This window comes from Ailuropoda melanoleuca, chromosome 5 (genome assembly GCF_002007445.2).
Source record: "Ailuropoda melanoleuca isolate Jingjing chromosome 5, ASM200744v2, whole genome shotgun sequence".
In the NCBI taxonomy this organism is placed as follows: domain Eukaryota; kingdom Metazoa; phylum Chordata; class Mammalia; order Carnivora; family Ursidae; genus Ailuropoda; species Ailuropoda melanoleuca.
The window spans coordinates 9,766,129-9,790,918 of record NC_048222.1 but is presented as its reverse complement, the minus strand read 5'-3'; the positions used below and the strand labels follow the sequence as shown (position 1 = coordinate 9,790,918).

Sequence of the window (24,790 nt, the reverse complement as noted above, 5' to 3'; positions counted from 1 at the left end):
ACAGTTCCCGGCAACTGCCCAGCTGCCGAGCGCCTCCAGCCCCGGCTCTCAGTGCGCAGGGGCGGGGGTGCAGGGCGCAGGGGTGGGGTGCAGGGGCGCAGCAGGGAGCACCCCCGGGGGCGCACCGCCCGCCCGGCTGGAGGCGAAGCGCCTGGCGCGCGGCATGGGCTGCGGACCTTCACAGGCTGCGGAGGACCAGGGACGCGTACCCGCGCCCAGGAAGGGCTGGGAAGAGGGATTTAAGGTAAAACAAACCAACACAACAGATAAGCAGGCACAAAGCCTTTTGCCACGCTTGGGTGGGGGGCGACTGGAGCAGACGGAGCTGGGTCGGCAGGGGCTCACAGCCCTCCTGGCGGGTGGCTGGGCAGGGGAGGGAGCCACTGTCTTCGCAGGTGTTTACGTGCCGTCTTACCCAGGACTCATCCTGCTATAGGACTTGCTTTGAGAGCCTTTTGGGTTTCAAGAACTTGGGAAGGTGGTCCCACCCAGGGCAGAGGCAGGAGCCGCGGGTGGGGCTGTGCGTTCTGCCCAGAGCTGGGGTTGGTGGTGATTCTCAGGGGAGGGTGGGAGTTCCTGGGAGCTGCTGTACTTTACTGGCTTCCGGAAAGCGGGCCCTTTGAGAATCACTTAGCGCTCAAAGAGATCGGAGGCCATCCGTTTGGCTGAACCCTCTCGCTTACTCCCTGAGGACCCTGAAGCCCAGAAAGGTGGATGTCTCGCCTGAGGCTGCACAGCTTGTTTGGGGTCAGAGCTGGATAGAATCTGATTTTCAAGAATCTCATTCCAATACTCTGTGCGCTCTTGCTCTCAAGATTGCAAACCCTGTAATTCTTCTGGAGACTTGAAGGGGAATGATTTCCAGGGTGGGGCATGGAGGGATGAAGTCCAGGATTTCTTCCCGTCTTCACCACCATCAATATTGCACAAACGAAACTGGGACCCCGCAGTGCTATACCTTGGAGAAGGGTCACCCAAAGATAATATTACCATAAAATCTATCATCAAAAGCAGGATACTTTAAAGAGTGAAAAGGAACACTATTAATGAATTTGCCCAGTCTGGTTGAAGCCCATACAGTCAGCAGAAAACCAGGATTTATGGTCACCCTTCCGCAAGGGTATTTTTGGAGCTACTGTTTAAAGAGCATACCTTTTTTCCAGCAGATGATGTGCAAGATGCCATTGGGTGCCACTTACAGCACCTACTGTGTGTGTGGCACACATGCTGGACTCATGGGCACATCATAAAACAAACCAGAGACTCGGGCTTAGGACCTGGTGCCCACCCATCTTGACACTGTTTTCTGCTTTCTAGCCCAGCTGCCTCTGTCCAAGTTTAGGTGCCTGTTACCTCTTACTGGGTCTTCCTGCCTCTCCCATTGGCATCCTCCCTACCCCATCTGCCTCCCACACTGCCACCTCTCTTTCTAAGATAAAGTTCCCTGGAGTGTGCAAAGCCCTCTACACGTGGCCCCACCAGGCTTTCTAACATCATCTTGTCCAATCCTGCATACTCGTGGACTCCTGAGTCTGTCAGAGGAACCTGCAGTGCTCCCTTCCTCCACTCATCAACACCGTCCATGCTGTTCCCCATGCCATTCCCCCTTCCTGGAATGCCCTTCCCAGGCCCCCATTTCCAGCTCACTTGACAAATTCCTACTTATCCTTCAGCACCCAGCCCAAACATCACCGCTGTGGCACTCCTTTCTCGCATGGTAATGTTTGTCTAAAGCTCCTTCTGCCTCATAGATGTATTAGCTTCTTGGAAACAATTTGATCATCTTTATTACTCATTACTGCTTTGGGTTAATAAGTAGTAATACATTTTTCTCCCTTTTTCCAAAAGCTATATGAATGTGGAGCGCGTGTGTAGCTCAGTTGGTTAAGTGTCTGCCTTCAGCTCAGGTCATGATCTCGGGGTCCTGGGATCGAATCCAGTTTCAGGATCCCAGCTCAGCAGGGAGCCTGCTTCTCCCTCTCCCTTTGCCCCACCCCACCGCTCATGCACTTGCTCTCTTAAATAAATAAAATCTTCTAAAAAAAACTATATTAATGTGGTTTAAAATATTAAGCCATTGTGCTTTTGTCTTTTTCTTATGAAAAATCTTCTTTTTTTTTTTTAATTTACTTTACTGGTATGATTATGAATAAGACTTCCATAGAAGGAAATTTCCACTATTTGTCTTTCTTATCTGCCCATATCCTTTGTTTCACTTTGTGGTTATTACTGAAAATGATTTTGTTGAGCAGGTGGAAGATAGAGCAGGAAGAAGTGATAAAAAGCAATCCTCTCTGCATGTCAGATACACTGGGTCCCTCTAAGCTAAGCTTCCCCAGGCTTGGGAGGGTTTCTGTGTTTCTTCCTGAATTCCCTGGGTATGAAAGTCATTGCGTCTCTATTGGATTTTCATCCGATTCTCCTAACAGGTCTCCCTGGATCCATCCTCCACTGCCCACCCCACCTGTTCTCCAGCTCGTCCTCTTCATGACCTCCAGGGCAATATTTCTAATGTAAAATCTGATTATGTCGTCCTCCGCTGACAAAACAGTTACCGACCCATTGGGTAGGCACACACATCAGTGGTCAAGAATGTCACTACCTTGGTTTGATTTCTGGGTTCACTGTTTGCTGTGTGACTTTGGTCAGGTTATTGAGTATCGCTGTGCTCCAGTATCCGTGTCTGTGAAATGAGAGTAGTACTGATACTAGTTATTTCATAGAGTTGTCAACGAAGATGAAATTCACATGAAATGATCATACCAACGCCTGGCACAGAGTAAGTGCTTAATATGAGTTTGTACAATTGTCATTATCACAGACATTGATGTGAGATAAAATCCTAAATCCTTAGCACGTCTTTCCAGCCATCCTTGAGCTGCCTCCGGACACGTTCTCCAGCTTCATCTCCTCCCACACTCATTTCTGGTCAAACCTAGCTACTTGTTGCTCCCCAAACCCATTCTCTCTGTATCTCCATGCTTTACACCTGTTGTTTACCCTCCCTTCATATCTCCCCCTCCTCCTTGTTGGGCCACATAGCAAATATGTACCCATCTTTCATGACAACGTAAGACCCCTCTTCCTGCCCCTGCCCCCACTCCCGCTACTGCCACCATGCTGGCAGAGTTGACCTTCAACCTTCTCCTACATTGTTTCAGAACATCTTATTGTGTTTATTCACTGTTGTGTTTGCCTCCCATCCTGAGTTACTACTTTCTTTGTCTTTGCATCTCCTGTGCTCACTACAGTGCCTGCTGCAGACCAAGCACTAAATGAACATTTTTGAGTGACTCCATGTCCCTCCCAGCTCCCCCATTTCCTTGGTATCTTCTTGTCTCCTAGTCACAAAACTAGACTAATGACAGTCAGCAAGGAGGAAATTCAATATTAAAATAGCTTGAAAATAGACTCAGAGTCGACTCAAGCATATACCTCCTTACCCCCCACCCCTGCCAAGCACTTGACTTTGGAAATCTGATCCAGCGAACCTATGATTATTAATTAAACACTCTCTAGCTATCAGAACGGTGCTGCTTTTGCTAACTTCCTAATGCACAGGTTGAGGGTTCAGTAGTTCAGCGGCGTCTTCAAAATGAGAGGAACGTGTTTGCTTGCATGAAATATTTATGTTTTCTAGCAGGACAACTTTAAAATATTCTGAATCGAACTTCTCGAGACCTGCCTACTGACTTTCTCCTCACTTTTACCTTAGTAGAAAATGGTAAAAAAGACACAGTAATAAAATAATGCATGGTAAGAAAAGCATGGGAAACTTCTCAGTTGGAAAAATGTTCTTCTGTATGATGAACTCTGAGTTTCTGACTTATTATGAAAGGGAACAGACTAGATCGGAATAGACAATCTCTAAGGACCCTTCGCGGGTTTTCCCTAGTCTTTGGCAGGGAAAGTCATGTTTATCATCAGAATAAAGGGGACAAAGTGACTTCTTCCAGTCCAGATTTTTAAAAGATGGTATTTTTTTTAAAAGATTTTATTTTTATTTATTTGACAGAGAGAGACAGCCAGCGAGAGAGGGAACACAAGCAGGGGGAGTGGGAGAGGAAGAAGCAGGCCCCCAGCGGAGAGGCCAGATGTGGGGCTTGATCCCAGAACGCCAGGATCACACCCTGAGCCAAAGGCAGTCGCTTAACGACTGCGCCACCTAGGCGCCCCAAAAGATGGTATTTCTGAGTGTTTTTTGGAGGGTTGCTATTTGTTTTTACATTCATTAGATGTAAACTAGAAAAATCTAATTTTGAAGAGTACATTTTTCCTATATGTCTGCAAGACAAATAGATTTATAAAATACATCTGCCGATAATGTGATTTAAGGTTTCAGCTCACGGAGACTTGACAAACGGCTCCCTCCAAACTGTTTGGCAAATGTGTTTCCCGGAAGCTTTAGAACGCAACCCCTAGTACTTCCAGACCCAAACCAAACAAAACACAAAACGCAACTCTGTCTGTAGTTAAAAGTAATACGTTTTTTGGAATGCTGATAATTCTCATGCATTGCTGTTAGCTTCAAATTCTCAGCTTTTCAATTCTGTCTAAAATTGATAAGATTTTATCCTCAAGACAATGAAGTATAAAATAGAATTGATTAAAAAAAATAGAAACATATCGATTCTGTGTTTCTGCCACAACTTTATCTCAAGGAAAAAATAAAACCTCCCACCCACCTCCCCACCCCTCCCCCAGCACCATGGCAGATAGACTTCTCATTGGTGTGAAAATATGAACCCTGCATGCATAAAAAGAACAAGAAATCTGTTTTGCCACATCCCTGACAGGCAGAGATATAATTAATTTGTAAATATCTCTGGTCTTTGAATTCTGTCTGTTCTCCAGTCTAGATTATGAAATTGGGTTAAAATTTCCAGAATGTGTTGTTCATAGATAAGGTATTTGAAAGACATTTTTAGTTTTCCAAAGAGAAAAACCTTACGTTTCTGCTCTGGAAACTGAAGGCTGGTATATGTTATTTTATGTCAAAAGATTGTGTTTCCTCTGTTACCACTTAAGCTTTGGTCACTAACAGAGCTTGAAGGCAGACTGGATCTAAGTAAGTAAGTAAGTAAGTAACAGGTGAAGATCCTTGCTAAGGCCTGCCTGGGTGCGTGGCTTGGATGAAGCCATTGGAAGGTCATGCACGGTTGTGGCACTTAAATATACTCTGACTTGTAGGTGACAAAATATCTTTGTGAAAAGTCACCTTTGAGACTGAGACTTTGCTCAGTCCAAATTTGCTCTCAGCTCCACTGTGGGCATTTTGTTTGTTATGGTTACATTTTTCAGGGTCTCCGATGGGAAACATTAGATGGCAAAACTCGCCTTTGTGTTTAACTCAGTGCCTTGCTAGGTCGAAAAAACAAAGGGTCTCCAAAACAAAACAAGCTGTAAAATCGCCTGTCTCATCATCACTGCAAATAATTGGTTTTTAATAGTTTATTTGGAAAGAGGGGCAAGAATACCTAACACGATCTTTGCTTTATCTTCAGCATGAACTGTGAGCCCCCGAAAAAGCATCAGAGTCTCCTTTTCCTTTGTTATATGTAACAATATGTATTTATATATATTCGTGATATGTGTGTGCATAAATGTGTGTGTGCATGTGAAAGACAGAGATCCTGTCTGATATAATAGGATTATTATTATATAACAAAATAATAATACATAAGATCTATAAAGACTTTTCCTGGGACTACAGGGCAGTAACTGTGTCTATGAAGAAAGACAAACGGAGAGAGAAAGAAAAAGCACATAGCTGCTCTCATGCCTCTCTGTATGCCGTTTGTATTTCAGATCTATTGACTTTTTGTTTGCTTACTCGTTTGTTTGTTCAGTTGGTTGTTTTTTCATACTTTCCCGAGTAGTCCTGAAGCACAGAACTAATTAGCCCTCAGCACGATAAAATGATACTGACTTAGCTGGAGCAATCATGCTATGTAAAGATGGTGATAAGGAGCTATGGGAGTCTCCCTGTGAACATACGAGAATCCCTAATTGAATGACAAGAACCTGAGAGTGTTGGAGCTGCCATGACCTAGCTACTGTGATTTCTACTTAGCCTCCGAGGGATTTCAAAGCACTCTGGAGAGCTTCCAGAAAGTGAAAAAATGTGCTTAGATTTTTTTTAATTTGTATGATTTTTATTGTGAGAGTACCAAGAGTTTCAGGCTGATGTCCTATTTTTTTAATTCAATTTTCCCAAAGGAAATGCTTTCTGTTTGGTCCCTGGAGTCATAACTTCAAATCAGAGAGACCTCCCCCTTTAAACAGAAGTTCTGAGAAGGGTGCTGTCTTCCTTTCTGATGTTTCTGGGCCCATCTCTCTCCCCCAATTTCACTTCCACTGTCCTAGTTCATGTTCAATCAGATCTCACCTGGACAACTGCAATCGTCGTTGTTGACAGCCCTGCTTTGTCCCTTCCTTGCTTCCTTCAGTCCCCCTAGTTTGCACTAACCCCAGTGATTTTTCTCAAAACACACACATGATCATTTTATTTTACTTTCATATACAGAAAATCTACGAAGGATTCTTGTTGCATCTAAAATAAAACCAAATTCCTTGACTTCCCTTTCCCAGCTCACCACTTACCCCTTTCTACCTCCGTTTCTGTTCCACTGCAAAAAACTCCAGTTCATATGCCCACAATACTGTTTCATACCCTGTCTTCGTGTGTGCTTAGTCTCTGTCTAGAATGACCTTTTCTTCTTGCCCACCGGAAACTCATTCATCAAGACCCAATTCAAGCATCTTCTCTTCTTCAACACCTTCTGTGGTGCCAGCAAGATACGATGTGGTACTAGTGTACCAGGGCATTGCTGGGAACAGCGGGGTTTGGAGGTAGGATCCTGGGGCCCTTCAAATACTCAGGGGAGAAGAAGAGCACCCCTTGGGCCAACAACGTGAAATCAATAGACATGAGAAGAAGACCCAGAGGACAATAGTCATAGAAGATGCTTATGTTCTTAGGTCTTCTGGGAGCACTGAGGAGCCTTCCCCTGCTATGTGTGTCTCAGATGCAGAAGACGTTGGCCAATCAACCCAAGCAAGGAGAAAAGAGCAGGCGCTGAAAGGGAGGGGGCAGGGGAGTTAGAGGGGCTTGGAGAAAAATGTTCCTGAACATACCAATATTTAGAGCATTCTGCCTCTCTAAATAAGTAACAGTTCTTTGAATTGAATTAATGTAGCTTTTTGAAAAACTCACCACATTTTTTTCTTACTTTTCTTCTTTTGCTGTGGGACTATGAAAAATTTGACATGGACAAGCATCTTGGAGTCAATGGTTTACTAAATCACGTATGGGCCCTTTTTACTGTGTTTTGACCTACTTGCAAGCAATAGAATAGTAGTATGGAGAAACTGATATTCTTAAAAAGGAAAAGGTGGGAGTGTCAGCCAGTGCAGGATTTAATGGAGGGCCCTCTGGAAACACATATTCATATAAAATGTGTACATCTTTGGGCCCAGCATGTCCGTATCTAGGGATTGATTCTCTTGGAATGATTGGGTGAGTTCACACTGCCATGCACAGAGATCATGCCAGCCCTCTTCATTATATTGAACACATATATAGAAACACATATAGAAACATCTGGAGAAACAACTAGATGGCCATCAGTAGGAACTGGTTAAACAAGTTGTTGTATATTGCCTAATGGACCCCAGAGCTGTCATCAACTAAATGACTACTCTCCACCATTAGGTAGAATGAGGTAGACCTGTATACACACTGACATAAGCAAATGTCTCTGATATATTGTTAATGAAAAAAAAAAAACAGGTTACAGAAATATAATACAATACCATTGAATATATAACCAGATTTATTTTATGCACAAATAGCTTTATTAAAATATAATCCACATATCCTACAACTCACCCAGTTAAAATGCACAATCCACAGCCACCACCACAATCTAATTTTAGAGCCTTTTCATCCTCCCCACAAAAGAAACCACTATCCATTAGTGGCCAACCTCCATTTCCTAAGCAACCACTAGATCTATACTCTGTTTCTATTAATTTGCCTATTCTGAATATTCAGTAAGTGGACCCATCTTTGCGACTGGCTTCCTTCACTCAGCACGATACTTTCAAACGTCACCTACGTAGCAGTGGACTTCAGTGCTTTCTTTCTTTTTATTGCCATATAATATTCTTTGGTCTATCCAGACCATTTTATTTATCCATTCATCATTGATGGCTATTTGGGTTGTTTCTACTTTTTTAGATATTATGAATATTAATTTTGAACATTTGTGTGCAAGGTTTTGTGTGGACGTATGTTTTCATTTTCCCTGGGTGTNTATATATATATATATATATATATATATGGATCAAATGCCAACTCTCTGGCTTTTTTTTTTTAAGATTTTGTTTATTTATTTGAGTGAGAGAGAGCGCATAAGCAGGGGGAGGGGCAGAGGGAGAGGGAGAAGCTGCTGAGCAGGGAGCCCAGTGTGGGGCTCGATCCCAGGACCCTAGGATCATGACCTGAGCTAAAGGGAGATGCTTAAACGCCTTAGCCACCCAGATGCCCCTCTGTTTGACTTTTTGAGAAACCTCAAACTGTTTTCCAAAGTGGCTGCAGCATTTTACATCCCCAGGGCACTGTACAAAGGCTCCCATTTCCCCACATGCCCGCTCACACTGATTATGTGGTTTTATTCATTATAGTCATCCTGGTGGATGTGAGGTGGTGTCTCATTCTGGTTTAGATTTGCATCTCCTTATTGACTAATGATATTGAGCATCTTTTCACGTGCTAATTAGCCAATTCCAATTTAAAGATTCTATTTCTTTGAGCAAACACATCTGGGAAGTTACATACTAAGATGTTAATAGTGCTTTTGTCTAGGGAATGGTACTTACTTACTTCCTACTGTGTTTCTGTATCATTCAGATTCTATCAAAGAAACAGAACCAGGATTATGGCTGGCTGGATGGAAAGACAGATAGATAGATTACAAGGAATTGGCTTATGCAATTATGGGGGCTGGGTAGGCAAGTCCAAAATCCCCACAATAGCATAAGTGGTCAGAAAGGACAGGCTGGAGTTGAAGGTGCAGTCCACTGAATGAATTCCTTCTTCCTCAGGGAAACATCAATTCTACTCTGTTGCCTTCAACTGATTGGATGAGGCCCACCCAGATTATCAAGGATACTCCTTTTACTTAAAGTCAACTGATTGTAGACGATAACCACGTTTACCAGATACCTTCACAGCAACACCTAGATTCATGTTTGATGGAATAACAATACTGTAGACTAGCTTAGTTGACACAGAAAACTGATCCTTAACAACTTCCTCTGTATTATTTATTTTTACAGTGTGTCTGTATTACTTTTTTAATCAGCAAAAACAATAAAGATACTTTCATTTACAGCAGAACTTTTTTACAGTGCAACATCTTTACTTTTCACACCTGATGAATGTGTTCTTCTTGGCCCCGTCCGGGAGCTCGGCGTAGTAGCTTGTCCCTGATAGATTCCTGGTAGATACTATTTCCATTTCTATTGCTCCTATGACAAATTATCACACATTTGGTGGCTCGCTACAGCACGATTTTATTCTCTGCCAGTTCTGGAGGTCTGGAGTCCAAAATCAGTTCCGGGGGTCAAGTCGAGGTGTTGGCGGAGCCGGTTCCTTTCAGGGGCCATGAGGAAAGAATCTTCTTCCTTACGTGTCCTGGCTTCTACAGCCGAGTTCCTCCCATTCCTCGGCGGGTGGCCCTTCCTCCATCCGCGGCTGGTAGCATCATCACCATCTCCACTTCTGTAGTCGCATCTCCCTCTGCTTCCGTCTCATAAGGACCCTCATGGTTACACCCGGGTAATCCAGGATAACCGAGCCGTCTCAGGGTCCCTAAATGAATCACATCTGCACGCCAGGTAACATCTCCAGGCAGCTGGGACTATTCAATCTCCACGACAGGTCCTCGTTGGCTGAATATTCACAAAGCAGCCCTTGTGATGTTGTTTCCATCTTCCAAGAAACCATCTTCTAAGAAATCTTGACTCTCACACGGAGCCCTTCCCTTTTCACAGGCTGAAGTCGGTGGGACTCATTCCGGGGAGGACCGCAGGCCCCAGAATGAAGCTGCCTTACCCAAGGACACCGTGAGCGACCCTGATGGCCTGGAAAAACAGGCTCCGTTGGGAAGCTTACCTGGAACCATACCAGAAAGTTCCCCAGCTCTTAGTGAAGGCAACAGAAGAATACATTCAGGTAACATCCCACATTTATAGGAATCTCCACAAAATACCGTCTCTCTAAATATATTGTATAATGTATGGTAGCAACCCTTTTAGCACAGTTTTGTGGACCAAATGGCTAAGTCCTTATCTCTGAGACAAAGGATGGAGCCTCAGGCCTTCATTATGTGAATAAGTAATGCTAACCGTTAATCTTCTTGTAAAGGAAGTCATTAAAACCATCTTGGGTTTTTTTCTTTTTTCCTTTTTTCTGTTTTTCCTCTCTCTCCCTCTCTCTCCTCTCTCTCTCTCTCTCTCTCTTCAAGCTAGGAGCCCTTACTGGTGGTTGGGAAACAGGCCTCAGGAATAGGAATCACACAGGCTTTGGTCACATTCCTGTAAACTTCCGCTGGGNGGAATCACGCAGGCTTTGGTCACATTCCTGTAAACTTCCGCTGGGCTCGCATCTTTCCAAGAGAAAGTTCTCCATTTGAAAAAATAAAAACAACCTACATCAAACTGTTCCCTGTGTCTCCCATCCAAAGGATCAGCAAATATAAAAAAACAGTCATCTTTCAAAAACACAGAAGTCATTATGACCTGATGTGCTCCTTAGAAACTTTTTTGATTTTTCCTATGGTGGTTTTTGCTTTACTTGAGTCCCCAACCCCCGCCGCCTCCCACCCTGTGTTGATTTAAGAGCGCCTAGTTCTATTTTATCAGCCTCTGAAACAAATTGAACTCAATAGAACTCAAGAAAAAGTGCTCTGTTTTATTTGAGGGCAAGGCTTTCGTGTCATTCTTCACTGCTGTCATTTCTTCCCCAGGCACATGTTAGACCAGGAAAATAGATGGGCTAGTAAATGAGATTCTTTTCCTTGGACTTTGGGGGCACTCTCTTTATGATAGATTTCAGATCAGCCTTCACCTTGTGGTTGTGATGTGAGGTAGGAGGCGGGGGATACAGCTGGGTGGCCTCTCCTCTCTCTCTCTGTGTCCCGCCAGCACGTATATTTTTTCTCAATGATAATTCCATTGATGGGAACCCCTCCTAGACCGAGGCACAGCTGCTCAATGTCTGTGGTGCTAATAGACCGCAGACCGTCAGGTGCACGGGGACCCGGGCGTAGCCTCGGTCAGTCCGTCCAGCCGGGTCGTGCTGACAGACGCCAGCCTGGGGAGGAAGTGAATTATTAAAGCAGGTGTTCCCAAGACGTGGTGTAAATGAGTTTCCAGGAAAGATCTTCCCACAGAATGAATAACAACCAGTGCCCTACGCTTTGTATTTGCTCTCTGCCCGGTTTCTCCTCTCTTTTCTGCATGCCTGCTCTGCCCGTCTTTAGAGTAGATTTGTTCAAAATTTCAAGTTTCACACTAACACGTCCCAAGCCTTTCCTTTAATAAAAAAAAAAACCCCTTATTTTGGATAATTTCAGATTGAAGTAAAGTTGCAAAAAACAGAGAATGCCTGTATTTTTCCCCCAGATTCCCCTAATGCTAACATTATACCGCATTTGAATGTGATATAATTACATGTGTCACGGTCCCTCTCTCTCCCCCCTTTCCTCTCTCTCCCTCCCCTCTCTTTCTCTCTCTCTCTCTCCCTCTCTCTCTCTCTCTCTCTCACACACACACACACACACACACACACACACGTAGGTTTTTTTCTGAGAGCCAATCGCAGACATAATGACACTTTACTCCTAAGTACACCGGTATATGTTTCCTAAAACAAGGATATTCTTGGCATAATCACAGGACAAGGATCACAATCAGCAAATTACCCCTTATGCGGTACATTATCTCATCTGCATATTCAAATTTTGTCAATTGTCTCCCAAATGTCCTTTATAAATAAATTTCAGGTTCAAGATCTAATCCAGGATCACATGTTTAATTTAGGTATCATGCGGTGTTTTTCTCCTTTAATCTGGAACTAGTCCCTCAGCTTTTCTTTGTCTTTTATCAGATTGATGTGTTTAGAGACATAAGCCATTTGCTTTATAGAAACTTCCTCAGTTTATGCGTGTCTGATATTTCCTGACAATTACCTTCGGGTTATCCATTTTTAGCAAAAATAACAAAAATGATATTATTTATACCCTGTTTAGTACATCAATTCAGGAGGTATGTGATATCGATATTTGACCTTTAGTGCTTTTTTTTTTTGCCTTGAAAACATTTTTAAATGTAAAATTTATCAATCTTTTCTTTTATTAAATCTGGATTTTGAGTCATAGTTAGAAAGCCTTTCCCTACGCCACAGTTAAAGATGAATTCACCTACATTTCCTTGTACGAATTCACTTTTGACACTTATGAAGAATTTCTAGCCTTGTGAGAAAACGCTAATCTATATGCTAACAGCATAGGAAACAGAACTGTATGTTCCGTATGATGTCAAATTTGTAAAAATAAAATTTGATACATCAACAGCAGTAATCTCTGAATGGTAAGAAGATGGGCATTCTTCTTTTCTTTTTTTCTTCTTTTCTGTACCTTCCAAGTTTATTCTGATAACCACGTATAACTTTCATAATCAGAAAGAAGCATCATGTCACTTTCCAACATTCGCCCAATCGTCTGCAGCGTCCCTAGAAATCACGAGGATTCATTGCAAGACTGTCCTAGCACAGGGTTTCTTTGTAAGTTGGCCCCTGTCAATGTCAAGCCAGTATTTTGGTGGACTCAGGAAAAATAATTGATCGAGATGGCTAATTATTTTTATTTCATAATCATTTTAATAATTGTATTATGTTAGTGACAGTTGTCGACGATGACGTTCTCTTTAGACGAGCTTAATAAATAAGCTCCCAGGGACACCTGCATGGCTCAGTCAGTGAAGCGTCTGCCTTCGGCTCAGGTCATGATCCCAGGTTCTTCGGATCGAGTCCCGCATCCGGTTCCTTGCTTAGTGGGGAGCCTGCTTCTCCCTCTGCCTGCTGCTCCCCCTGCTTGTGCTCTCTTGCTCTCTGACAAATAAATAAATTCTTTAAATATATATATATATTTATATCTATGTAAGCATCCTGGGAGGGAAATGGACCACACAGTGGTTCTCCTTCCATGACCTTGGGGAAGGAGCGCCGTGAGGTGGTGAAGAACACGGGTACTGAAGTCAGCCATTCTTGGATTCCAATCCTAGTTGGTTCTCTTCCTACCCATGTCACCTTTAGCAAGTTAATTCACCTCTCTCATATAGTTTGTTTATACGATAGAGATAATAGTACCTCTCTCAGAATTCACAATGTTACCAAGTATACAAAGTACCTAATCTGATACCAAGCACCCAAGTGCTCAGTAAATATTACCTGTTATTTTGACCATTCCAGATAAGCCCACCCTCTAAAAGAAAAAAAAAAAAATCCTTCTAATTCTTTGAAGAGGATTGACCTCTAAATTTTTATTGAATTTTTCTCTACTGCTTCAAGCTTTAGTTTACTAGCTTACCTACTTGAAAGACAGGCTTTACCACTCTGTACCAAAATCTGTATACAGCTTTTTATTTATTTATTTTTTAAGATTTTATTTATTTATTTGACAGAGAAAGAGAGAGACAGCCAGCGAGAGAGGGAACACAAGCAGGGGGAGTGGGAGAGGAAGAAGCCGGCTTCCAGAAGAACAGGGAGCCCAATGTGGGGCTTGATCCCAGGACCCTGGGATCACACCCTTAGCCGAAGGCAGATGCTTAACGACTGAGCCACCCAGGCGCCCCTGTATACAGCTCTTTAAAGTGAAAATTGAGGCTATTTCAAACACACGCAAGGGTAGAAGACACAGCACTGGATGAGAAATGAGATTATAGGCAATTTGTTGAAGTTCCTTGCAGTGGTCAATAGAGAAGTCTCTTGTAACAGCAAGGTGAATATTCTGAAGTGAGAGACATCTGGCTAGTGTGTGTGTTTGTGCTTTTTTTCCCCAATCTTCCCGCTGCAAATTCATGAACACGGTCTTTGTTAATCAGTGAGGTTAGAAATTTTCATAACAAGACTGTCCACTAGATGGAATGACTTTGGTGACTATCAGGACTTCCTGATGATGACGAAACAGAAGATAGCCCATTTCTGAGGACTCCTCATTGCCCCTTTATTTTAAAATGTGTGTCTGTAGGGGCGCCTGGGTGGCACAGCAGTTAGGCATCTGCCTTTGGCTCAGGGTGTGATCCCGGCGTTATGGGATCGAGCCCCACATCAGGCTCCTCCGCTGGGAGCCTGCTTCTTCCTCCCACTCCCCCTGCTTGTGTTCCCTCTCTCACTGGCTGTCTCTATCTCTGTCGAATAAATAAATAAAATATTTAAAAAATAATAATAAAAAAAATAAAATGTGTGTCTGTAAAAACAGATGCCTGCTTGCTTCTTTGTAGAAGTGGGTGATTTGTAATGGGGGAGGGTCTCTCTCATCAGTGCAGTTCGCTTACGAACTGTTCCAGTGCCATTTTTAGAATCAATAATAAAAATTTCCCTGATATCACTTGACTTCAATTGCGATTTGGTTCAGACTCTTTTCCAAAAGGCATACTCTTACTTACATAGATTGAGCAGATGGCATCATTGTAAACTCAAGGTTGCAGAACCAGAAGTCTCTTGGCAACATTGCACTGTTTATCCTTTGTATACAAAGCCTAGAAACCAAACTGCAACTCGGAAGAGTCACTGGAAGAGTACCTCCTTCCTAGCTGTACTTCAGCTCCATAATTAGCGCAGAGAACCCATGTAGTCACACTCAAGTGTATAAGCGTTGTTACAACAAAAAAGGGGTACAGAGCAGCGCATGAAAGACTTTTTGTTATGCTAATATGGGGCCTGCGAAGTAAACAGTGTATCATGATGATGCATATCTGCCATAAGAACATGAAGAATTTGAACTTCAAATGATTGAAAGATTTATAATAAAAACAGATATGTAGGTCAGAGTGTTGAGATAAAGATTTAGTTAAGCAATGTGATTTATAAGGCATCCATTTAGCATCTGATTGATAAAATGTTCATACTTACATTTCTATTCCTTCTTTTGTTTCCTTTAGACCTAGTGACTGGTGGATTAATCCATAAACCTCAACCCCCAGAGAGCCGAGAGCGACAAAAGTCATCAGATATCCTGGAGGAATTAATTGTTCAAGGAATAATACAAAGCCACAGCAAAGTATTTAGAAATGGAGAATCCTATGACGTCATGGCAAGTAATTCCATAATTAACACTAGCTTATAGTTAAAAATAGCAATAGAATATGATCAATGGTGAGTTACAATCTCCAAAATCTTCAAGTCACTGTGCTCAGCCAGTTTTTTCTCCCACAAATTCTCTCACCTGTCTACAAATCACCCTTCTCTACAGAAGGGCCCTAATCATTTTTTCAAGCTTATTTATTTAAGCAATAATCTACCCCCAATGTGAGGCTTGAACTCACGACTCCAAGACCAAGAGCCGCGTGGTCCACTGACTGAGCCAGCTAGGCACCCCAGGGAATTGCCCTAATCATCAATGATTAATGAAGCTAATAAAACATTTTGGATTTACTGAATTTGAGAGACAATAAGGCCCTTTGAATAACACGCCTTCATTCTTTGAACAATTTTTATTAAGCTTTGCCTGTGTACTAGGTATTATGACTATGAAACTGAACTCCTATTTCTGTAAGAGGAAAATACACCTAAATGCCAAAGCTATGACAGTTATGCTTATATACACCCTGAGGTCAAACATGAGGAAATGAATACAGTGGTAAAAATCCTCATACTCTCATTTTTCTTCTTTGTTCATTCATCTTGACTAACTGATTATTGTTTTCACTAGTGTGGGCAGTATTTTTACTTTGATTTTAACTGGTTGTGGGCCAAGTCTTAAGTCCTTAATTTTTTAGTAAGTTCTGTCTAAGCCCGTGAAGAGGATGACAGGTGTTGTTGGTGCTGTTTTGGTCTGTTTTCTCGTTTGTTTGTTTGTTTGTTTGTTTGTTAACTAAAGCTCCCAGGCAGCCCCCATCGTCCTAAGGAAGATATAAAGAAGAATTAACAGAAAAAAGAGCCCTAAGGAAAAATGAGTAAGAAAGAAAAGAAAGACACAGAAATGATGGAAATAGGGACCAGAAGGAACATCAAAGGCTCCTTGATGGTTGCCCATCCCTGTCTTCTAGGGAAAACAACCAACTGGGAATAAAAGGATGCATTATTTAAATTAAGTTTGCCACCTCGACCAAGTCACTTAAGTGTTTGAATAAAGGTAATTTCCTTCTCTGCGTGTAGGAAATGCTGACAACTCATGAATAAAAGCCAAAGTGGCATTTTCTTGTGAAGAAGGAAAATACATCCTGCAGAAGGTATTCTGGGAAAGGAGAGGAGATTGCTACACCTCATGAATGATATTATCAGGCTGCCAGTAATAAGAGGATGTAGGGGGCAGGAGAAGGTAAAAATAGATTATATAATGGAAAAGATAATGCCAGTATAATGACAGTTTACATCTGGGCGACGCTGTTGTGATACGAGACACTTTAGAATACTGTATCTTATTTGAAAGTAGTGGAAGATGGGTCTTTAACATGGAAAAGGAGGGGAGAGGTTTTTTTTTTTTCCTAGCTGTAGGTGAGTCTCTGGGGGTCAGAAAAAAGGAAGGTGCGTCAAAAGGAAAAAGAAGAGCAATCTGGAGGAGGATGGATTGCGGAAACTTTCAGCTGCGAAGCGATGCCTTCTTTGGGGAACCCTGATGCTAACAGCAATGGGAACAGCATTAAAACCTTTGTCAGTGAGTCAAATGCCAGAGATGAATGAATTCAGACAGAGACCTTACAAAGGCACCAGCAGGGTTAATTAATGTAAACTACATCGTGAAAGAAATGTATCTATTGAAAAATGAAAACTATGGGCTTGAATTGCAATAACATCGTTAAGCGAGCCCCAGATAAGACCGTGTTCGTATTATATAGAAATGGAATGGTTAACTGGGGGTGTACTGGATGGTGACTAATATAACAAAAAAAAAGAAAAAGAAATGGAATGGAATGGAATGGAATGGTTGGAATGGCGAGAATAGCACCCTTAGTTTCTTTTGCCTTTTGCTTTGCAATTGGGCCACGATGTCCCAGCATAATCCAGATTTGCAACAACACCGCTGTGTGTTTTATTGCCCAGGGCCATAGTCCTTAACCTGGCTGCACATTCGAATCACCTAGGAAGCTTCCGAAAATCCCAGGGTCCAGGGCCCACCTGGGACCAGTGGCTGGGGGTGAGCCTGGGTGGTAGTGCCCCCAGGTGATCCCGGTGGACGGCCGGGCTGAGAACCGCTGCCCTGAGGTTTCCACCAACGTGCGCACAGAGCCCTCAAATTCATCATAAAGCCAGAAAGGGTTAAAGCTTTTGAAATTGAATTCCCCCATTCATTGTGAAAAAGAATTCTAAAATATTCATGAAACTATGTTATTATAATGTTATAATGCTATATATATAAATATTATAGTATAATAAATATACAATATATTGACATTATAATGTTATAATAATTATATTACATAATTATTATATAATAATATGTTATTAGATAATATAATATATAATAATTATGTAATATAATTAATATTATAATGTCATCACGCATTTTCAGGTAGAGGACTAAGGGTATACCCAGGAATATATGGAAAAGAAGGAGAGATACAATTGCTCGGTGTCACAGGTAAAGTCTCTCAATTCAGGTGTAGCTGAGAACGTATGTATATCAAACACCAGGTGTCTTCATATTTTAGGAAAAGTTAGGAGGCCAATGTAAAAAGATGAGTGAATACTGAAAGGAGGAACATACTAAGAACAGAAATATTATTAGACAGTTTATACTTTTAACCATACAATATTTAATAATAGTTCATTGGATCATACTTTTATTTATACTATCATACTTAATTGGATAGTTTAACTATCCAATATTTAATAATATTTTTTAGAAAAAAAAAGAGAACAGATGATAAAATTGGCTGTAAAAACAAACCAAAAGGGATGTTAATGTCAGCACTTACTACAATGTGATGAAGGAACTGGCTATGTAATACAATTTTTTCCCTGATACCAAAAAAATCTTTTCAATCAAATATCAGAGGGGGAAATGAAATAACAAATGTGAGACTACTTTAAAAACAAGACTTCTTATGTAGACCAGGAGTATAAATACAAGGGAACGTTGGACAGATCTGTCCCCTTCTGTAATTTGGTTCTCATGTAGAGAGACATATAAAAAAAGATTCTGTGAAGTGAGGGTCCCCCACTCATCTGCTGAATCAGGGGACCCCCCCCACTGCAGGCCAGTCTCTCCCTGGAGGTCCCCAGCAGTATCTGTCCCCCACAGGGTCCCATTCATCTTTTTTTCTTAATTGTTATCATTTGCTTGCTGGTAAATACCACAGCAATTCCGTAGTGCCCCTCCCCCACCCCACCCCCAGATAACACGCTCTCAAGCAGATTCATACTAAGAGAATTTACCCTCACTCAGAAGGAATTATGATGATATGTAAGGAATATAATATTAAGCTAAATATCAGGCTAAGTGAATCTTTCAGTATGCTTTAAAACAGTTTAAGAAACTTAAGTGGCTGTATTATAAATGCGTAAGGACTTGATATACTCATGAAACTGTGTCTGGATTGGTCTAGACCTCTCCAAGAGATGTAATTGGCTCTCATTTATCCACATTGGTATTATCCACTTGAGGTGTCTTTTCTCCCAAACTCTTTTTTCCCCTGCCTCTTAGCCTATCTGCGGTGTCCAAACACAAGACTGATTTCTCTATTGACTCCTTCTGTCTCTGGCCAACGTTTATTCCCTCCTCAGGGCAACATCTAAGCTTGGGAACCCTCAGTACAGTGAGGAAGTTGGTTCACCTGGCATCAGAGTCTGTAACATTATTTGTTGAACCTCACGAGGAGGTTTTTAAGGAGGAGGACGTGGACTGGGTGAGACTAATGTCAGCTGACGATGTGGCATTGCTGGGTGGTCTCACAGGGATGGAGCAGGAATGGCGAGAAACTCAGACCCGTTCTGTGCACAAGACTCTGGCGAGGGAACTTAGCCAAGGTAGTCCATTTGGGAGTCAACGGTTAATTAAGGAAGCTCTAAGGAATCCACAGAATCTTGGCTGCAAGAAGGAGTACATACAAGCGAGAATGGCTGGACACAAGATCCAAACCTCACCACAGCATCTGTGGGCATGGCAGTCCTTTGCTGGTAATCTTAAAGAAAATCATTGAACTAGTAACTTCTATAGGTTTTAGAGTCAATTTTTTTTTTTTTCTGGAGTTTCTATGAGTAGCACCTCTCTAAGTGTACGGAATGTTATCATTGATATTTTCAAGTGCAGATAGTCAGTAAATCGTGACTTCAGAAAATCCAGTGGGAAAGAATACACCTATTTTCCCTCGGGTCTTTCAAGGCTTTTACTTAAAATGTCAAACTCAGGAAAGGATGAGGGCTGCGCAGGGAGGATTCCCTTCCGGAAGCAGAAGGAAGTACTTGATTCTGTGGGTATCGTCTGGGATAAAACCACAGGAAGGGTCCACCCAGATCGGAAATCCCAAGTCTCTCCGAACTACTCATCTACTCCCTTAGTAAGAGGCAGATTTCTGTGGAAAGCCTCACAGAGTCTTTCTTCACTGAATCTGGGATTACCATTTCATGTTCTTTTAGCCCTCTGTGAGTGAACTTCCCAAAAAACTGTTTTCATACTAATTTCACAGTATCTTTAGCTGAACCACCACAACAAGAACGTCCCTCTTTGCAGCAAATGGCTTTTGCCAGCAGGGAGCCTGAGAGCCAATTGTCACAAAAATAATACAGTGATGGGGGAGGGGGAGCTTGCTTTGACAAACAGCCCACGGTTTTCATGTAGTGAAAAACTTCTCACCACATAAAACTGTCTGATGGCTGTAACTGAGCCAAAACTTCAACAAATGTTTCCCTCTGAAAGGCTTTCCGAGAATCATGGTTCTTAAAGCTGGAAGGAACCCTAGTGGTCCTCAGCCTCTATTTTTCCATGGGAGAAAAAAGAGTCCGAAGACAAGAGGCGTCTCGTCTCAGGTGACACCGTGGGTACTAGTGGTCTACCCAGGTTAAAGCCCAGGCCTCCTGCTGGCCCCTTTCAGGTTCCCTTTCCTGCCCTTCAAGACAGATACTGTAACTTGGTGATGACTCTGTGTGCTCTCATTGAAAAAAGCCACCACTTGAAGACATGAACAGACATCTCTCCAAAGAAGGCATCCAGGTGGCCAAGAGACACAGGGAAAGATGGTCCACATCACTCGGCATCAGGGAAATGTGAATCAAAACCACAGTGAACTATCACCTCACATCTGTCAGAATGGTTAAAATCAAAAACTCAAGAAACAACAGGTGTTGGCGAGGATGTGGAGAAAAAGGAACCCTCTTGCACTGTTGGTGGGAATGCAAACTGATACAGCCAATGTGGAAAATAGCATGGAGGTTCTTCAAAAAGTTAAAAATAGAATCTCCCTATGATCCAGTAATGGTACTACTGGGTATTTGCTCAAAAAATACAAAAACAGTAATTCAGAGGGATACACGCACCCCAATGTTTATAGCAGCATTTTTTACAATAACCAAACTATGGAAATGGCCAAGTGCGCATCAACTGATGAATGGATAAAGAAGATGTGGTATATACGTATAATGGAATATTACTCAGCCATCAAAAAGAATGAACTCTTGCCATTTGCAACGACAGGGATGGAGCTAGAGAGCATTATGCTAAGCAAAATAAAACAAGTGTGAGAAAGACAATTATCATACAATTTCACTCATATGTGGAACTTAAGAAACAAAACAAATGAGCAAAGGGGAAAAAAAAGAGTGACAAGCCAAAAAACACTCTTAACTATAGAGACCAAACTGACAGTTACTAGAGGGGAAGTGGGTGGTGGGTGCGGGGATGGGGAAACAGGTGAAGGGGATGAAGGAGGGCACTTGTCCTGATGAGCACGGGGTGATGTATGTTTAGTGTTGAATCACCCTGTTGTACCCCTGATACTAAGATTACACTGTACGTTAACTATATTGGAATTAAAATAAAAAACTTCCTTTAAAAAGTCACTGCTTTCACTGATGGAAATGTAATTTCCATTTCCTGAGTGATTACTGTATATACCTCCTTAAAAAAAATCCTGTGAAATAAGTATTATTAAACCCATTTTTAAAATGATGAAAGGAAGGCTTACAGAGCTTAAGAACTCAGGCAAAGACACACCATGGCCAAGCAAGGCCCCAGCCTACGTCTGTCTGAGTCTCGGTTTGGTATCTTTTTCTATTGTGTTCGACCTCCTCTCTGTTGGATGTATTTTCAGTATGGGCAGTCTTATAGTATAAAGAGGCAGTCTTTTAGATATTTCAATAGCTCCTTTGTCTTTAAAAGTCTTTAGAGAAATTACCTAGAAGTTCATTGAGACTTTCGCCAGTTGTCATAAATCTACATATTCTGACCTAGAAGGTTGTTTGTAGTAAATTAAGAGAAGAAGGCAAATGCAAAGCCTGGTGAGGGTATAATCCCATTTATGTTTGGTTTAACATTACAGATGTACTGCGCATACATATTTATATAAATATATACACATAGAAAATTCTGGAAAGACACATACCAGACTCTTTAAAATAGTTCATGCTGATGAATAGGACTGGAGTCCAGGTGGTTAAACAGAAGCCTAGGAAACTATTTATGTATCGCTTTACTTTTTCATGACCAATGTATGCTATTAAAAAATTAATTTTAGGGGCACCTGGATGGCTCAGTCAGTTAAACATCGGCTTTCAGCTCAGATCACGATCTCAGGGTCCTGGGAACCAGCCCCACATCAGGCTTTCTGTTTCTGCCTCTCCCTTTGCCCCTACCCCTGCTCATGCGCTCTCTCTCTCCCTCAAATAAATAAATAAAATTTTTTAAAAAATCATTTAAAAAATTAATTTTTAAAAAGAAAAAACATGTACATTAAAGCCTTCCTTATAAACCCTTTACAACAATTTTACTTCTTTATAACTAGAAATCATAATCAGAAAGTCATTATCCCTGCTTTGAACTACAGAAAGGGTAGTCAGTCCCGTGAAATAGTGGGGGGTTTTTCCCTAACGTCATGAAAACATTCTCGAAGTCCTGAGGTCAAAGGCCAGCCCAGGNTTTAAAATCATTTAAAAAATTAATTTTTAAAAAGAAAAAACATGTACATTAAAGCCTTCCTTATAAACCCTTTACAACAATTTTACTTCTTTATAACTAGAAATCATAATCAGAAAGTCATTATCCCTGCTTTGAACTACAGAAAGGGTAGTCAGTCCCGTGAAATAGTGGGGGGTTTTTCCCTAACGTCACGAAAACATTCTCGAAGTCCTGAGGTCAAAGGCCAGCCCAGGGTCGCTGCTCAGTAATTGTTAATTCTCTCCTCTGTGAGACCCAGAGTCCTAAAACCCTATCTCCATCCCAAATGAAAGGTGTTCGTGGCCTGTGGAATATTACAAAATTATCAGATTTAACTTTTTACCTTGAACTATGTGTTCATCGCTCGTCCGCCACCTTTCTCTGCCTTGTGTGTGTTCTCCAGAATGTTTTCTTCTCCTGAACGCTCTTCTGGCTCCAGAAGAATCTTTGGAATCTTTGCATTCTTTCATGGGTTTCTGGAAGAGCCTGCTTTTTGGTTGTTGTTGTTGTTTTTTTCCCTAAGCATCTAATAGACCTTTTTTTCCCCCCTGAGGAACCAGTTCTGTTGTTCCCAGCATGCACGTGGTGGTTTTTAAACTCTGCCAAAACACCTACTGAGATTTTTAGGACTGACGTTTTACGCTGTGTGTTTTCTGCCTCTCCCAGCTCTCTCCTCTGCCTCTGAATCACATCTGTTTCTCCCTTTTGAACACTGTCTTCCTCCAGGTAAACACCACGCCACTGAGAAAGCCGCCCGCCAGGCTGAAAAAGCTTAAGATCAAAAAGGAAGCAAAGGCTTTCACAATGAACGACCTGGAACAGAAGATGCAGGCCGTGGAGAGGCGCAGAAAGGTACCTGAGCTGTCCCCAGAGCAGGCTGCCTGCTGAAATGCACTCACACTGGCCTTTCCAATGTACTGCTCTGAGATTCGGATCACGTGTTTGAGTGATCTGTATGCTTTCTGTGCTATGTGTTTAATTTCCCTTTAATGCTCTTTGCGGGCTGCAGGAGTAAAGCAACATCTCGAGGCCAGCTGAATGCTGGTAGCCCCAGGAAGCAATGTTGCTTCTGAGTATGGAGTTTTCTCCATAGGGAAGAAGAAAAGCTTCAGTTTGGGGGGGGGCGTGCAGACCATCAGAGGACACCTGGTCCCCATCACCCTCTGTCCCCCATCCTGCCAGGAAGCAGCCTTCACAGCTGTGGGCTGCCGACCTCTGTCTCCATCCCCCTACCTGGCTACTTGGAGAGCAAGGGCCACCCAGAAGCTCTGGGAGGGGAGGGAGTGTGTCTGTCCTCCACAGCAGTGCCTCAACCCGTGTTTGTGAAGTCACCGAATGATGAAATGGAAAAGCCCTACGGGTTCATTTCAGGTTTAGGCGTGGGGAAGTTACATGGGCTCATTCTTCTTCTTCAGACTAAAGAAGAAGACGTAAGAAAAAGGCTAAGGAGCAACCGACTTCTGTCCCCGGCCGGTCATCCGGAGACAGTGGAACTGGGTGGGGCTGAGGTCCCCTTTGCCCAAGCACTGGGCACGGTGACCTCTGCTGCCTTTGAGCCGGCCCACCTGCAGGGAGCAAAGCCCCTGAAGAGGAAGAAGAGCGATGCTGGCTCCAGGGGAAGAGACTTCCCTTATGAAGGACTTGGGGTGGTGGAGTCAGACCGGTCCTACAACCAAGCGGATGATGCATTTGAATAAAGCCACCTTCCGTGACCTTCGTGACAAGGGACAAGGTGCGCATTCTCCCCAGGTTGTGACGATCTTAGTGTGTCGTGTATTGTTTCTGGCGGCCTGATCTCACCCCGCTGGGGTATGCCGTGGGTGGAGGAATGGTTGTGTAAGCTGCATGGGCTGAGCTGAGCGGGGTAAGTGAGGTGCTGATGCTAGCAAAAGGGAGAAAACCCAGAAGATTTGACTAGCTTCCATATGATAAAGGTGGCATTCTCCTCCAGCGTGGCTCCGAACACCGTGAAGATGTCTTTATGAACACTTTCCAGCTTACATCAATGTGCCAGATGAAACCCTTCTTTTTGGCTCCGGGCCCTCGGCTCTGCCCACCCTCTGGGGGTTTACCCTCAGACAAAGTGCACGGACATGTCTTATGTATTTTAATGATCTGTAGGTTTCTTTTTTTTTTTTTTTTTAAAGATTTTATTTATTTATTTGACAGAGATAGAGACAGCCAGCGAGAGAGGGAACACAAGCAGGGGGAGTGGGAGAGGAAGAAGCAGGCTCCCAGTGGAGGAGCCTGATGTGGGGCTCGATCCCATAACGCTGGGATCACACCCTGAGCCGAAGGCAGACGCCTAACCACTGTGCCAGCCAGGCACTCCTGTAGGTTTCTTATCTGTATGTTTAGTTATTTCTTTTTAACTGTCATTGTGTTGTGAAGGATTAAAGCCATATCTTGAAGCT

General features: G+C 42.6%; 1 protein-coding gene across 1 annotated transcript; it reads left to right on the top strand.

Moving 5' to 3' along the window:
• Positions 1-51: 51 nt before the first annotated feature.
• STMND1 (stathmin domain containing 1) lies at positions 52-24,552 on the top strand. The gene is made up of 5 exons (XM_019807725.2): positions 52-244; positions 10,060-10,240; positions 15,229-15,380; positions 23,103-23,228; positions 23,792-24,552. The coding sequence occupies exons 1-5, from the start codon at positions 164-166 to the stop codon at positions 24,071-24,073; spliced, it is 822 nt and encodes a 273-aa protein (XP_019663284.1). The 5' UTR covers positions 52-163; the 3' UTR covers positions 24,074-24,552.
• Positions 24,553-24,790: the final 238 nt, after the last annotated feature.

Coding starts and splice junctions, on each gene's coding strand:
- STMND1 (XM_019807725.2), top strand. CDS start 164: ATGGGCTGCGGACCTTCACAGGCTGCGGAGGACCAGGGACGCGTACCC. Junction 15,381..23,102: donor GAGAATCCTATGACGTCATG/GCAAGTAATTCC, acceptor GTCTTCCTCCAG/GTAAACACCACGCCACTGAG. Junction 23,229..23,791: donor CCGTGGAGAGGCGCAGAAAG/GTACCTGAGCTG, acceptor CTTCTTCTTCAG/ACTAAAGAAGAAGACGTAAG.